The 16628-nt window shown below is 43.9% G+C and overlaps 1 protein-coding gene across 1 annotated transcript in view; it reads right to left on the bottom strand.

Moving 5' to 3' along the window:
* LOC130112235 (whirlin-like) overlaps window positions 1-16628 on the bottom strand; it is a 127086-nt gene that overhangs the window by 60337 nt on the left and 50121 nt on the right. Inside the window, exon 2 of the mRNA XM_056279513.1 lies at window positions 92-283. Coding sequence (XP_056135488.1) covers window positions 92-283 — 192 coding nt within the window. The remainder of the gene's footprint in view (window positions 1-91; window positions 284-16628) is intronic.

Below are 16628 nucleotides of genomic sequence, written 5' to 3'. Positions count from 1 at the left end.
ATATGCAAATACATGCACATAATCCTCGTGCAACCATCTACCATATCATACATCCCACCACAACCATCACCACACCACACATGGTCCTCACCGTCCTCTCCTCCATGGCATGGCCTCTACAGGCACTGTCGGCCCTGTGGTTCTGTTCCAGGGGGTCGGACGGCGGGGAGATGCTGCGCCCCTGAGGATCCACCCAGCTGTATATGTGGTTGGTGATGTAGCCTCCGGGAATCCGCCCTACGGAGCAAACAGACATTGACAGCTTCTTGCATCCCTTCAGCACCTAGGTGGAGAAGGAGGAAGAGGGTCAGGTGGTGGGGGAACATGAGAAGGGATAAAGGTGTTAATGATAACTCTGATATATAATTTAAGCAAGCAGGCACACATGCACGTGCACGCACACACACACAGATACACACAGATACACACACACACACACACACACACACACACACACACACACACACACACACAGATTCATATCATATAAACCCCCACAATGCTTCCTGTTTAGTTCTATTAGGTCTTGCTGATCATAGGGACAGCTGACAAAATGATTTGCAAGTTCAGACCATATTGAGCAGCAAAATGAATGCCAGCCCGCATTGGCTTCAACTGACACAGCGTTCATATACCATGTGCACAAAATCATCTTCATGTGTCCTAAAATGTCACCTGATTCACTGTTTTGGCTATGTCATGGGAAAGTAAAGCCTTTTCCTGTAAAATTTATGTTCAGCTATTAAAAAGAGTGCTTTCAAGGAGATGTTTAGCCAACACTTTTTGATGATATCTGCACATTTGTCAAAATTACTATGGCAAACGCAGTAGTTTAGATTTTCAATATAATACAATAAAAACAACATAAGCAGGTACATTGCACACGGCTGCTGCTATGTGTGTGATTGTGGTTCACATACAGACAATTTTTGTCGTGATGTAAGTAAACTGTCACCCCTAATAGACTCTGGGGGATTCGCATCACTTCATTATGAAGTGACGCCAGGTGTACTGCCTGCCATTCCTGTTAAAACCTCTCCAAACATCTTTTAGGCCATGGGTTTCAGTCAACCGCTTTACTTTGGCAGATGAAGTGGGATGAGGATCTAGATGATTCCTGTCTAGTTTGGCATTTTCTGTACAATTAAAATCCCCTCCCAGGAAAAAAACAAAAAAAACATCAGTACAATTGTGAATTACGTCACATAAGATGTTCAAAATTCTTAATCTCTCAATGCCCGAAACTGGAGCATAAACATTCACAAAAATCATTTTCATACCTTCATATTGTACTGTGGCTTTTAAAATATGACCTCATATTATTTCTTTAACCTCAAAAGAAGAGGGACTAAAACTCTTCGAAAAAAGCACACCAACACCACCACTGTTAGCTAATCTATGGCTTAGAATTACTTCCCCAGGCCACTCCTTCCAGTCACTTTCATTTACGGCATCACTGTGAGTTTCTTGTATAAAAACCACATCAAACCTTTTCATCCCTACCAATTTGAAAAGAGAAGCTCTTTTCACATCACTCTTTGCTCCGTTTACATGTAAAGACCCTATTTTCAAATCAGCCATGAAAAGGAAAGAAGTTGTGTCTACAACGAGAAGAAAAACATACAATCTGTGGAGAATCTTGTCTTAATCATCATCAATTAGTTGTGCTTTGGCTTTTGTCGTAATTTTCTTGAGCCGGTAAATCTCTTGGTCACTAAAAGCCCCCTCTTCCTTCCTCAGCCATGCCACAGACCTGACAAAAGATCTTAAATCAGGAAAAAAAAACTTTTCAGTTTTAAGTGCCCTTTGCCCTTTAGTTTCAGTAAAAAAAAAAAAAAAGAAAAAAAAGTATATATATATATACTTTCTTTTTTTTTTCTCAAGGGGATAAAAAATGTTTCATCCTCTTATGATGGCATCCACTCACATTCCTCATCAGATGAATCATCCAACACTTTCTTAGCCTTGGCACCACCCTGTTCTTTGTCAGATATTTTCCTTTTACTACATTTAATTGTTAGACCATTCTCCTCCGTAGACATGTTTTCATCTTCATCACTGACCACCCTTTCCAAACTTTGACTGAAGCTTTTTTTCTTTTTTTAAAAATCTTTGTTACATTTCTTTTCCTCTGTCAGCTTGCGTTTTTCTGAGTTCTCTCTGGTCTGAGCATTATCGACTTCAGCTTGATCCTGTTTCACAATCTGCTCCCTATCCTGCATGTCTGCCTTGGTCTCATCTACTTTCTTTGTAGACTGATGTACATCGGGCGAGTCATACTCGGCTGCAGGCTGCGGTGCTTCAGGCGGGCTCGAACTGGCCTGCTCTCCAGCCTCAGGGAAGACCGAACCAAATGTCCTGCCCTGCAACCGAAGCATTTCATCGTTTCAGACGTCACAAACACATTGTAACTAAAACCGTCAACTTTGAAAGTGAAAGCCAAGTTCAAATCACCTGTGCTATCCTTGAGGATCATAAAGACCTGTCTTCTGTGACACACAATGTGTCTTAGCTTTGGTGACTTAGACCCCAGCAGAACCAATTTAATGGGAGACACCAGCTGCCCAAAAAGTGACAGCTCAATGGCCAACACTTCATTTTTAATAAACGGTGGTGCATTTGAAATCGTTATCTTCTTTGCTAGTGTAGCAGGGTGATGTTGTTACGCTAGATTGTGGACTGAGTCTTTAATTTGATGTGTATTATAAGAATGACTGGTCTCTTATTGTGAAAGGTTAGAGAGCGGAAGTTCTAGTGCAAAGGACGATACCAACTGCTTTTGTTTATGTGGGTGACTTACTGGTTTCATGTTAACTTCTTACAACGCACTAGTACATATCTAATGGTCAAAGTGCATTTCGGAAGTCATTATAAAGTTGATAGAATCCGGTCATAACATTTCAAAGCTGATATTTGGCATTATGAAAAAGCTATAATATGATGGACTCTTCCATTGTGGAACAAGCTCTTCCTTTGCGCCTGTTGCGTCCCCTTTCGCGCTGGACTTTGAAAGAGAAGGTATGTATTCTGTGTGCTGTTAAGAGTTTTGGTAAATTACCCTGTAAATACTGTTTCTCATTTACCATCGACAGTAATGGTAATAATCATTAACTAGTTTGTGTTTTGCGTTGCAATTCTCAACTATTCTGTTCATTTACGTGGATTTAAAGTGTAGAAAATGTGACAGTAACTGCAGATGTCGTTCTAGTGTGGGAGTGCATTGTTAGGATGTCCACTAGAGTGTGCTGTTGCCCACTCATGTACTGAAAATGGCGTTGTTGGTGAATCAATTGCAGGCTCTGGGCACAGTATACGGAAGGAGACCTGTATATTCACTGCTGTGTACTGTTTTCATACAGGCTTCTGATGGCAATAAATACGATATCATCTACCTGGTTGTCATAGCATCGTCAGTTACACCAACAATCTACACAACACAGAGAACCATGCTACACTAGGTTCACCAACAGGAGAACATGGGTGAAAGAATCGCGAATCACCGCCATTTTCGACTTTGGCCACATCGTCTAGGAAAATTACAATAGGTTTGTTCATGCGAGAAGCAGACTTTACACTTTCAAAACCGACAAACTCTCCAACAGCATAGCTGACCTCCTCCACCAAACAGCCGACACTCGGTAATATTTTAACCACATGTCGGCGTGTCAGCTTCTCCAGCTCTGCACAATTACTGACAACGGGCATAGTGCCCGGCTGTAAACTGCACTACCAAACTAAACCCAAAACTTAACCACCACAACCTAATAACAACAAACTAAACATGAAAATAAACACAGAACTGATAGATAAAGAGAAAGCATAGAATTTTCACTCACACACGAAGTACAGTCTCAGTGAGCATGGCTTGGCTGTAGAAAAAGGCCGACACAGACAAACATGGCTGCCGGCAGAAGAGAGGCTGTGCCCACACTGTGACATGGGGGAGGGGAGGTGGAGACAGAGCTGCACTTCACCATCACCTGTCCTAAGTATAACCAGATTAGAAATCATTACTACCCAAAAATTGGAACAGATCCACCCAAACTTCAGAAGCCTCCCTGACATCAGCAAACTAGCCATCCTACTGGGAAAGGAGAAGACAAGCTGCAACACAGCAGCTAAATATACTGTTGCATGTCACAATCTGAGGGACAGTGAGTGAGCTCCCTGTCCTCACACCGACACACACGTCCACCGACACCCACACCCACACACACCTACACATACACCCACACAGCTACGCACACGCATACCCACACACCTGTGCACAAATACACTTGCTTGCTTGCTGGTTGTCCATCATATCCAATGATGACCATCTTCTCCTATTTGTGAGTCCTTTGGTGGCGGAATAGTCCTGGATGCACAGTTGCAGTTGCAGACCGGGCATGTAAAAGTGGTGCTGGGGGGGGGGGGCAGGAGTAGCTTTGCGACTATGCCTCTTCATACGCTTTGCTACACGGTGTTGTGTGCACTGGTTTTCCATGTATGTCACTCCCTGTGAGATGAGAGAGTGCCGGATGGGGTGGCAGGAGGCAAATTCCTCCAAAGATGAGGGGTTGATCTGGTATCTTTTCAGTGTGGTCTTCATTTGGTCTTTGAACCGCTTCTGCCCACCAGCAGTGCATTGACCAAGGCGTAGTTGGCCGCAGAGGACTTTACGTGAGAGTCGTTGGCTGGGCATGCGATCGACATGCCCAAGCCACCTGAGTTAATGGTGGTTTAGGGTAGACTCCATGCTGCAACTGCCTGCCTGCTCCAACACCTCTGTGTGTGGCACTCTGTCCTCCCAAGTAATGCCGAGGATCCTCTGGAGACATCTCACATGGAAGGTCTCCAGGTTTCTGAGATTGTGCCTGTAGCTGGTCCATACCTCACATCCATAGAGTAGTGTGGAGATGCACACTGCTCTGTAAACAAGCATTTGGTGTGGAGACTGAGGTTGCTGTTCTGGAAAACCTTTCTCCTTAGACGACCAAAAGATGTTGAGGCTTGTTTGAGCGGTGCTGGATCTCATCATCCATTGTGCAGGTGTCAGATAGTATGCTTCCCCGGTATTTGAAGGCAGGAACAGTGGCCAGTTGTTGCCCTTCTGCTGTGAAAGTTGTTGGGTGGCTTGGGAGGTCGGCACTTATCTGACAGATTACCTCTGTCTTTTAGGTGTTGATGATCAGTCCCATTCTCCTGTATGAAGTTACAACTGCTGACAGAGTGTTTTGTAGGGCTTCTGGTGTGTGGGCTACCAGGGCACAATCATCGGCATACTGTAGCTCAATGATGTTCTCAGAGGTCAACTTGGTGGTTGCCTGAAACTTCCTGATGTTGAATAGGATACCATCGAGCCTGAAGTCAATGGTGACTCCAGCCTGCTTCTCCATCCTCCTTCATAACAGTGTTGTAACAGAGACTAAGAAGATATTGAAAAGGACTGGGGCTAGCACACAGCCTTGTCTGACTCCAGTCTGCACACCAAAGTGCTCAGAACTGTGGTTCCCCAAGACCACTCGGGCCATCATTCCTGAGTGAAACTGTCCAAGGATGGTGAGAAACTTGGGTGGGCATCCAAATTTCTAGCGGACTTGCCACAGCAGGGCCCAGTTAACTGTATCAAATGCCTTTGAGAGGTCTATGAATGCTATGTATACATCCTTGTGCTGTTCTCGGCATTTCTCCTAGAGCTGGCGTGTCACAAAGATCATGCTAATGGTCCCTCTATCCTTTCAGAAGCTGCATTGTGACTCTGGTATGACCCATTCAGCTATTGCTATTGAGTGTTGGTCTGCGGAGCATGATCTTGGCTAGGACCTTTCTGGCAATGGCTAGTAGTGAAATACCCCTACTGTTGCAGCAGATGGATTTGTCTCCTTTGTTTTTATAAATGGTCACAATGTTGGCATCTTTCCACTGCTGGGGGACACACTCGCAACTCCACACCTCAAGGATGTAGAGATACATTGTCCTCGTACAGAGGTAGCCTCATTCCTTGAGGATTTCAGCTGGAATGTTATCAGGTCCAGGGGTTTTGTTGCTTTTCAGGGTCTTGACTGCATGTAGAATTATTTGAAAGTTGGTGGGAGGTCTTGACTGCATGTAGAATTTCTTTGAAAGTTGGTGGGAGGTCTAGGTCTTGCAAGGTAGTCTGTTCAGGGAGCTCTGCCAACACAGTTGAGTCCACTGGGGTGGGCTGGTTGAGCAGGGTGTTAAAATGCTCGGCCCACCACTCCACTAACAGGGCCTGATTCTTGATGAGAGTTTTTCCATCAGCAGACCTAACGGGTGCCAGGGAGCAGTTTTTGGGGCCTTAGATGGTCTTAACTGCATCATAGAAACCATGCATGTCATTCCTGTCTGCATGAGCCTGAATTTCGTTGGCTTTCAAAACACACCACTCATTTTACAGATTCCGCAGAGTTGCTTGGGCCTTGGAGCGGAGGTCTTGCCATTTTTTCTTGAGAGGTTGGGATATTGGGTTGCTGAGGGCGGCTCTGTGTGCTTTATGCATGTTGTCCAGGATGGTGGAGATCGTTCTGGCATTTTCATCAAACCATTCCTGATATTTTTTGGTTTTGAAGCCAATGGATTGGACTGCATTGTCAAAGAGGCCGGTGCTCAGAGAGGTCCACTTCTCATCCATCCCAGACTCTGAGTTGATCAGCTGTTCAACGTCAACTAACTTGTCCACTAGAGAATGACGGAAGGTGTTTCGGGTGTCGCTGTTGGAGAATCTGGCGCAGTGGAATGGTTTCTTTTTTGGCCCAGATTGGCGTGTCAAGGGTCGGGCATGCACTCTGAATTTTGTCAGGCTCATGCGGTGATCTGTCCAGCAGTCTGCTCCTTGCATAGCTCTCGTAAGGAGTACGTCTTTAAGATCAGCCTGCTTCACGATAGCATAATCAAACAGGTGCCAGTGTTTGGAGCTGTGATGCATCCAGGATACCTTGTATTTATTCTTTTGTTGGAAAATGGTGTTTGTGATAGTGAGGTCATGTTCAGGGGTACAGACTAAGAAGTCTTACGCCACTGGGGTTGACTTTTCCAGTGCCATGGGTGCCAATCGCGCCATTCCAATTTTGCAAGTTCTTCCCAACACATGCATTAAAATCACCAAGCAAAATGACTTTGTCGCTCCTTGGGATGCTGATGAGTATATCATCGAGTGCCTGGTAGAAGCGATCTTTCTGTTCATCATGGGATGGTAAAGTTGGAGTGTAAGCACTTATCCAGGTGATGTAACAGCATTTTGCGAGGGGTATGTGGAGAGTCATCAGCCGTTCACTAATGCCCACTGGTGTTTCTTTGAGTTTGGGTAAGAGACTGTTCTTGATTGCAAAACCAACTCCATGAATGTGTTGACCTCCTAGGTATGCTTTCCCATAGAATGTATAGCCCTCTCCTACTTTGTTGAGTGAGCCCTCTTCAAGGAGCCTGGTCTCACTGAGTTGCCGGCATATCCACACAATAGGCTTCAGCTTGCTGGCAATAAGTGCTGTTCTGCGTTGAGGCCTGTCTGTACCATGGCTGACATCTAGGAGTGTCCTTATGTTCCATGCTGCAATTCTTAGTGGTATAGTGTGTGTTTTTTGACCGCATAGTGGAATGGCCCGGCAGGTGCGGTTTCCTGCCCAGGCACAGTGTTGAGTGGGCAATTTTTGGGCCACCTTTTCTAGGCCGTTCCCCAAATGGGGTGAGCAGTGCGGTCCCTATATAGGGCTGCTCAGACATACAGGGGTCTGACGGAAACAGCTGCCACTCAATCCCAGCTGCTAACGACCGCTGCTCTGTGCCGCTGGCATGCAGAGTTCCAACTAAGAGCTCTCAGCTCATTCAGACCTGCTCCCGTCACTGGATACTCCATCGCCACCAGACTCTGTGAGGTCGGGGACTCGGGTAGCAGAAGAAGATACCTGCGCAGAGATGGTTTTTAAACTGGCATGGGGGGGATGCGCTTCTCCCAATGCCACTGACTTGACTGTAGAGGAGATGATTCCGATGGAAAGGGGAGCCCCTAGAAGACCGGCATCTCCTCACAACTGCATGAGGCTGCCGGAAATCCAGTTTTTTCGAAAACCGCCTCGAAGCATACCGCCACAGCTTGCTTTTCTGTTGGGGTAAGCTCCCTTAGCCCTATGTCTTCCCAGACTCTCCCACAAGGCAGTGGGGCAGTGGTTGATAGGTGCCAGGGCATGTCCACCAGGGTGCCTGCACACCATATCTCTGGGGCCCACTGCTGCTCCGAGATCCCCTGCCAAGACCCCAATTATGGCTGCGAGGAGGCCTGGCAGGAGTCTTGGTGAAGGAGAGGCTATGTACTGGCAAGGGAAGGCTTACATGCTAGGATGCTTCCCTATTCGCCACAAGGGCTAGCCAGCGGCAGCGAGCTAAAGGCAGGAGGGTTGCAAGCAGGTTGGAAGAACACATGCACCTTCCCTCCAACTACACGCTGCTGCACTAGACGCATCACAACACCCTGTGGGCAGCCACACACACACTCGCATACACACACAGGTTTCTTCCTTCTCTGTTCATTTTTTGTTCTTCTCTTCTTTGTCCTTTAAGTTCAATTAACGTTTGTTTGCATGACTAAATATTGTTAAATTGGTTGGTTGATTGTTGTTTGTTTTTAACAGTACAACTTGTTTTTATTGTTCATGTTATAAACTGTACTGTACTTTTTTGTATCACCTTGTGCTTTTGGGAGTACTGTGTAACTGAATATGGTCATGCCAATAAAGCCCTATTGAATTGAATTGAGAGAGAGAGAGAGAGAGAGAGAGAGAGAGAGAGAGAGAGAGAGAGAGAGAGAGAGAGAGAGAGAGAGAGAGAGAGAGAGAGAGAGTTCTTTTCTCTTCTATATGTTTATGGAGCAGTGTGGTACACAGATAAAAGGTTTGGAGGATCTTTTTGTGCTTAGCTTTGAATCGTTGTCTTTATCTATGACTGAGCCAATGCATATTAACGTCACTGTGTGCAAGATTTTTTTTCCTTTTTTAAGAAGTCTGTCTGTCTGTCTGTCTGTCTGTCTGTCTGTCTGTCTGTCTGTCTGTCTGTCTGTCTGTCGCTCTCTCTCATGGTCTTTTTTGTTTCTGTCCATTCTCATTTTAAGCCTTTTGGGCCACCTCCCTTGTCCCTAGTATGCAAGATTGTGAGTGTAACTGTAGCTGGGATATAAATGTGTCTTAATTAAGCCCGACACACATTATATCAAAGTTTTATACCTTTTAGCTGGGGTAACATGCAAAGAGTGGACATTACAAATCTGTCCCACAAAATCTCACTGTTTGTCCCATCTTTGGACTCTTTGTCACATTCAGAAAGAGCACCAAGTTTTCAGCACCCTTTATTTTACAAGTAACTACTTTACTGAATTGCTACCTGTACCAAGAGTGCCTTTTTTATGTAGATGACCCTGTGCTTTAACCTCTCTGTGAAGGAGGAAGTAAAATAAAAGATAGCTTTCCAATCAGGATGTATTATAATGTGGAGTAAACCCCCCCCCCATCCCCTTCCCCTTCTCCACGTCTCTCCTGCACTGTTACGGAGGTAGATGGCTTTTATGTTTGAAAACACTACCTCCTCTGTTTTGTTGTCCTCCCAACCAACGATGTGGCAATAGGAGGTTTATGGATGGTCGTCCCTGCAGCTTTGATGGATGTTTAGTGTGGGCCTCAGTGCTGAGACTGGGATGTGTCATTCCCAGAGAGCTGTAGTCATAAATCAGCAGGAATCTGGTCTCTCTATCATCGGCCTTTAGCAGTAAGCACACTCAAGGTCTGTGTGCACTGAGTTGATGGGTCTCCATAGCCCAGCAAGCATGGGTATGCTCAGAAACACACACACACCCACCCACCCACACACTAATTTGTTGGCATTGATAGCTTCATTGCTGTGGGTGTGTCCTTGTCATTTCTGAAGTCTTGCATAAGGCATTAACCTCACTTAGGATAAAGTGACAAGGCCTCCACATCACTTCTGAAATGAGGATGGATCACCTCTCTGCACTTTTTGGCTGAGCCCAAGGTTGAAGTTTGTCGGGATTTGTGCACAGGAGTATGTTTTAGCCTTCCAGACGTTTCCGGATTTCTGGTTGTGTATTAAAATTTTTCTTCTCACAAAAATGTTCTGTTTCAGCTCAGTTCATCCCATGACCACATTGTAAGTTTCTCAGACAAAATAAAAAAACTGAAGCAGTTGCACTGTAGTAAGAAATCAAGGGATTTGTCATCAGAATAGATAACCACAGAACAATTAAAGTAAATAGCAATTAATATTGTTTGTCTTATCCAAAATGTAAATCTTTTAATTGAATTTCACTAATGTTTTTAAATGTAAAGCACCTCATCAACCTTGCTTCTAACTCACTCACAGACATTTAGTCAGACATTTATGTAGATGTACCACCTGTGGAGATACATGGGGGAAGGGGGTTGCGACCCCTCTAAAAATGTTTTGTGAGTGCATCTAAAAATATATGCTGTTGCAAGACATTAAAGGTTTTGCTTTTTAAATCAACATTAAAATCCTCATTGATAAGAAAATGGGCAAAATATATTTTTTCTGCACCTCATCTCTATTTTCTCTTCGCTTCTCCCTAATTGCCTAAGACAGACAGACAGACAGACAGAGCCAGCACTAATAATTGTCAAAGGTACTGTCAACACTAGATTGATAGGTGTGCTGGCACAGATAAATCCATCAGACCTATTATTAATCTTATTATCTATAGCTGTGTTTATCCTGCTATGCTAACATCACAGAGTACCAAGACCAAGCCGTCACGTTTTTTTAACCTGTAGATGGGAGCAAACTCACTGAAATGGTCTGCTGTTTAGTTACTCTTTAAAATGTACTTCAGGCAATGTTAAGTGATGTTACTGTAACCTACAGTTTACTTTTAAATTCCTGTTTGAAGCAGCTGTTGTTTTATTACAAGGCAATAGCTAATAGTAGGCTACAGTCTTTCAGTCAATTAAATTCAGTAAAACAGAGTTTTCTGTATCATTACATTATTATTTAATAAGTCTACACATGCTGATTAGATGGTCATCCAAACCCCTCCCCCCAAAAAAAACAAAAACAAAAACCTGACTTCATTTCAAATGATTAACTGCCTACAGTGATCATAATTGGCCTGGGCAGATGCCTTCACTGTAAGTTTCCAATGTAAAGCCAAACTGATTTCATCCACATCTCTTTTCTTGTCTTGGTTTCTTCTTGCTCTCTTTTGTTTTATCTGGATTCTTATAATAAATATCAGGGCCCCACCGCAAGCAAATCAGTCCTCATCGGGCCCCCTTTGAGCATAATATCTTAAAAAGGGGGTTATATGTAAAGACAGTGAATCCCTCTTTTTTATTCTCTCACAAAGGGGTACATGGTTGCTCTGGAAGTAAATTTCTATCTGTCATTAGTGTGGACCAGTGAATTGGATGTATCTAGGTGCGAGCGCTGTGTTTCTAACCTCGACAGTTATCTGACTCAGCTTGAGTGCTGTTGGCAGTGACTCTCTCCAGGCAGCTTGCTGCAATTCCTGTGCACCACCTCTTAACCTTTCCCTTTCCATGGGGAGAAACATTGCAGTCCTAGCAGATGGTTCCAGAAGACTAAGTAGACTGTTGGCACACTCATGCCTCAAGCCCCATAAGACTGCAGTCCCAGAAACACATTTTAAAGACAGGGGGGAAAAAACTAAGACAACAGAGAAGAGCCGGGGGGGGGGGGGGGGGGGGCTAGTTCTTGATGTCCGCTTCGGCTTGGGCTATATCTATGATAGATGCGGTTCACCCACCATTGCTTTCTCAGATATGTCATCATTACAGAGGCACAACAGCTTTTTGATGGGACATAAAAAGTATTTCATTTACTTTGACAGTCTCGTCTTCTATGTTTGGAGAAGTGAAGGAGAGTGATGGAAGACAAGTGTGACAGGCAATCACTCTTCACCAGGTACTCATTGTTTATATAGATATGTGTGTGTGTGTGTGTATATATAGTATATATATATATATATATATACACTACCGTTCAAAAGTTTGGGATCACATTGAAATGTCCATATTTTTGAAGGAAAAGCACTGTACTTTTCAATGAAGATAACTTTAAACTAGTCTTAACTTTAAAGAAATACACTCTATACATTGCTAATGTGGTAAATGACTATTCTAGCTGCAAATGTCTGGTTTTTGGTGCAATATCTACATAGGTGTATAGAGGCCCATTTCAAGCAACTATCACTCCAGTGTTCTAATGGTACAATGTGTTTGCTCATTGGCTCAGAAGGCTAATTGATGATTAGAAAACCCTTGTGCAATCATCTTCACACATCTGAAAACAGTTTAGCTCGTTACAGAAGCTACAAAACTGACCTTCCTTTGAGCAGATTGAGTTTCTGGAGCATCACATTTGTGGGGTCAATTAAACGCTCAAAATGGCCAGAAAAAGAGAACTTTCATCTGAAACTCGACAGTCTATTCTTGTTCTTAGAAATGAAGGCTATTCCATGCGAGAAATTGCTAAGAAATTGAAGATTTCCTACACCGGTGTGTACTACTCCCTTCAGAGGACAGCACAAACAGGCTCTAACCAGAGTAGAAAAAGAAGTGGGAGGCCGCGTTGCACAACTGAGCAAGAAGATAAGTACATTAGAGTCTCTAGTTTGAGAAACAGACGCCTCACAGGTCCCCAACTGGCATCTTCATTAAATAGTACCCGCAAAACCCCAGTGTCAACATCTACAGTGAAGAGGCGGCTGCGGGATTCTGGGCTTCAAGGCAGAGTGGCAAAGAAAAAGCCATATCTGAGACTGACCAATAAAAGAAAAAGATTAAGATGGGCAAAAGAACACAGACATTGGACAGAGGAAGACTGGAAAAAAGTGTTGTGGACGGATGAATCCAAGTTTGAGGTGTTTGGATCACAAAGAAGAACGTTTGTGAGACGCAGAACAAATGAAAAGATGCTGGAAGAATGCCTGACGCCATCTGTTAAGCATGGTGGAGGTAATGTGATGGTCTGGGGTTGCTTTGGTGCTGGTAAGGTGGGAGATTTGTACAGGGTAAAAGGGATTCTGAATAAGGAAGGCTATCACTCCATTTTGCAACGCCATGCCATACCCAGTGGACAGCGCTTGATTGGAGCCAATTTCATCCTACAACAGGACAATGACCCTAAACACACCTCCAAATTGTGCAAGAACTATTTAGAGCAGAAGCAGGCAGCTGGTATTCTATCGGTAATGGAGTGGCCAGCGCAGTCACCAGATCTGAACCCCATTGAGCTGTTGTGGGAGCAGCTTGACCGTATGGTACGCAAGAAGTGCCCATCCAACCAATCCAACTTGTGGGAGCTGCTTCTGGAAGCGTGGGGTGCAATTTCTCCAGATTACCTCAACAAATTAACAGCTAGAATGCCAAAGGTCTGCAATGCTGTAATTGCTGCAAATGGAGGATTCTTTGACGAAAGCAAAGTTTGATGTAAAAAAAATCTTATTTCAAATACAAATCATTATTTCTAACCTTGTCAATGTCTTGACTCTATTTTCTATTCATTTCACAACATATGGTGGTGAATAAGTGTGACTTTTCATGGAAAACACAAAATTGTTTGGGTGATCCCAAACTTTTGAACGGTAGTGTGTATATATATATATATATATATATATATATATATATATATATATATATGTATACACACACACACACACATATATATATATATATATATATATATATATATACATATACATATACATACACTGATCAGCCAAAACCTTAAAACCACTGACAAATAAGTGAACAAAATTGATTATCTAATTACAATGGCACCTGTCAAGGGGTGGGATATATTAAGCAGCAAGTAAACAGTCAGTAGTTGAAGTTGATATGTTGGAAGCAGGAAAAATGGGCAAGTGTAAGGATGTGAGCGACTTTGACAAGGGCTAAATTGTGACAGCTACATGGCTAGGTCAGAGTGTCTCCAAAACAGCAGGTCTTGTGGGGTGTTCCCAGTATGCAACGGTCAGTACCTACCAAAAGGGGTCCAAGGAAGGACAACAAGGTAATTGGCACCCAAGGCTCATCGATGCTCGTGAAGAGCGAAGGCTAGCCTGTCTGGTCCGATCCCACAGAAAAGGTACTGTAGTTAAAATTGCTTAAAAGGTTAATGCTGGCTATGATAAACAGGTGTCAGAAAACAGTGCATTATAGCTCGCTGCATGTGGGGCATTGTGATGCTCTGGGCATTGTTCTACTGGGAATCCTTGAGTCCGCGCATTCATGTGGATGTTACTTTGACATGTACCACCTTCCTTAACATTGTTGTAGACCAAGTACATCCCTTCATGTAATGGCATTCCCTGATGGCAGATGCCTCTTTCAGCAGGACAACGTCCCCTTCTACACTGCAAAAATTGTTCAAGAATGGTTTGAGGAACATGACAATGAGCTCAAGGTGTTGCCTTGGCCTCCAAATTCTCCAGATCTCAGTCCAATCGAGCATCTGTGGGATGTGCTGAAAAACAAGTCTGACCATGGAGGCCCCACCTCACATCTCAGAGGACTTAAAGGATCGGCTGCTAACATCTTGGTGCCAGATACCAGAGAACACCTTCAGAGGTCTTGTGGAGTTAATGCCTTGACAGATCAGAGCTGTTTTGGTGGGATGAGGGGGACCTACACAATATTAAGCAGGTAGTTTTAACATTTTGGGTCATTGGCGTATATGAGCAGCTGGATAGCTCAGTAGTTAAGAATGCTGGCTTTCCCACTGGGGTTCAAACCTCAGTTGGGACGAGTCTAGAGTAACAGTCCATGGCTTAGTATTCTAATCCTATACAAGCCAACTACCTCAGACATGAATGGTCGTAATAAAGATAGAATAATATCAGCATGGATGTCACCCCGATTAACAAGGTCTGCATCAAGTGTTGAGCAACAGGACAACCTGATAAGAAAAGGTATACTGGAACAAGACATTCATAGACAAGGGCCGAGAACCTGAAATTGATGGAATGCTACTATAACAGCAGCCCTCAGGAGAGGGGGCTATATGAAGCGTATGTGGGAACTATGGAGCAGTAGGAGACTTACTTCCACATTGACTCAGAAGGAGCTGGTGGCTCAATTCTCAAACATAAATAGATGGAAGCTACTGTTACAATCTGAGATGGAGAGGCTCTAACAGGATGACCATACAATTCAGCACCCTTAAGGGCTGCCCAGTAGGCAGGAGATACACATGAGGACAGACTCTAATCAGCTGAAATAATCATACTGAGGTACAAATGAGAATCATGGCCAGAATGAAGACAATCAACCCAGGCTTCCAGTCGAGCAACCTTGTGGGTAGCAGCCTCCCTTAGCAGTTACCCCAAAAAAATATCCAAACCCCCTGTAACTTGGACATAAACTGTTGGTAGTCTAATAAAATTATAGGAGGGGCATGTAATATGCCTAATAGGAGTCGGCAGAAGTCAATCCATGTTAGAAAAAAAAACGGTTAACACACCATGAACGGCAAATCCCTCACGGTTGATTGTTGTGCTAGCACCAGCAAGCTAACTACCAACAGGCAACAAGCGGAGGAAAGCATGGCGAACTAGGATGTGATCCTTCAAGAACTGAGACACTTACGCCAAGAAAATGGCGAAATGCCGAGTGAAATCAAGGAAGATATCAGCAGGACAAACAAGAGGATTGATGAGCCCAAAGAAAGAATTGCAGAAGCGGAGGAGAGAATACAGGGTGTGGAGAGCATGCATGGAGCTACTAAAGCTGCAGACTCACCTGGCAGTGAGGCTAATGGACCAAGATCAATCCAGAAGAGACAACAATAATGTGCATGGTATCAGTGAAGGAGATGAAGAAAACTCGCCTTCCGTGAATTCTTTTGTTGAGACGTTATTGAAAGACAACCTGGATCTTCTGCCCTCTGCCCAGAAATGCACTGCCATGATCGATAGTGGTCAAATTTTCGAGCCACCAAACCAAAGAGGACATAGGGAAGACAGCCTGGCAGAAACGGGGTTTTGTATTTCAGGAGAGAAGAGTGAGTTTAGATCATGACTATGCTCAAGATGTACTCATAAAACTCAAAGAATATGCAGAGGAAAAAGGGGTGCTGCGGGAGAAAAAGATACGATTTAAGACACCATTCCCAGCCAAATTTAGTGTCTTTTTTCAAGATGAGACCTGACTCTATTGCTCAGCGGAAGGGGCAACTAAAAATCTGGCAGCACGGGGTTTATCGGTAAAGGTGTTTAAGCCCCTGGAGACCTGGAAAGCAGGGATCAAGCGGCTGGCCTGATGCGCATCTACCCAGGGGAAAGAGACTGACAGACCAGCTCTACATTCAGGATACAAGGAGAAGCTGGACGTTTTTAGGACAAGGAGAAGCTGGACATTTTTAGGAGAACCTAAACGACTTTGATTGAGGGGCAATAACATGTTTTTCTATGTTCACTGTTGAGGCAAACTTATGTCAATGAAAGGCACTGGGACTGAATAACTTGTTGGTGAGTTCGAATGTAAGACATAATGTAACCCTTCTTTAATAAGGATAGAATTTTACCTCAAGGTCAGGTATAGTATGAGTTGACTGTGTGTGAATAATCTGGACGAGGCACAAGGTAGATA

Source organism: Lampris incognitus, chromosome 1 (assembly GCF_029633865.1).
Source record: "Lampris incognitus isolate fLamInc1 chromosome 1, fLamInc1.hap2, whole genome shotgun sequence".
In the NCBI taxonomy this organism is placed as follows: Eukaryota; Metazoa; Chordata; class Actinopteri; order Lampriformes; family Lampridae; genus Lampris; species Lampris incognitus.
Note: the sequence above shows the minus strand (reverse complement) of the source record. Positions and strands in the feature narration are given on the sequence as shown.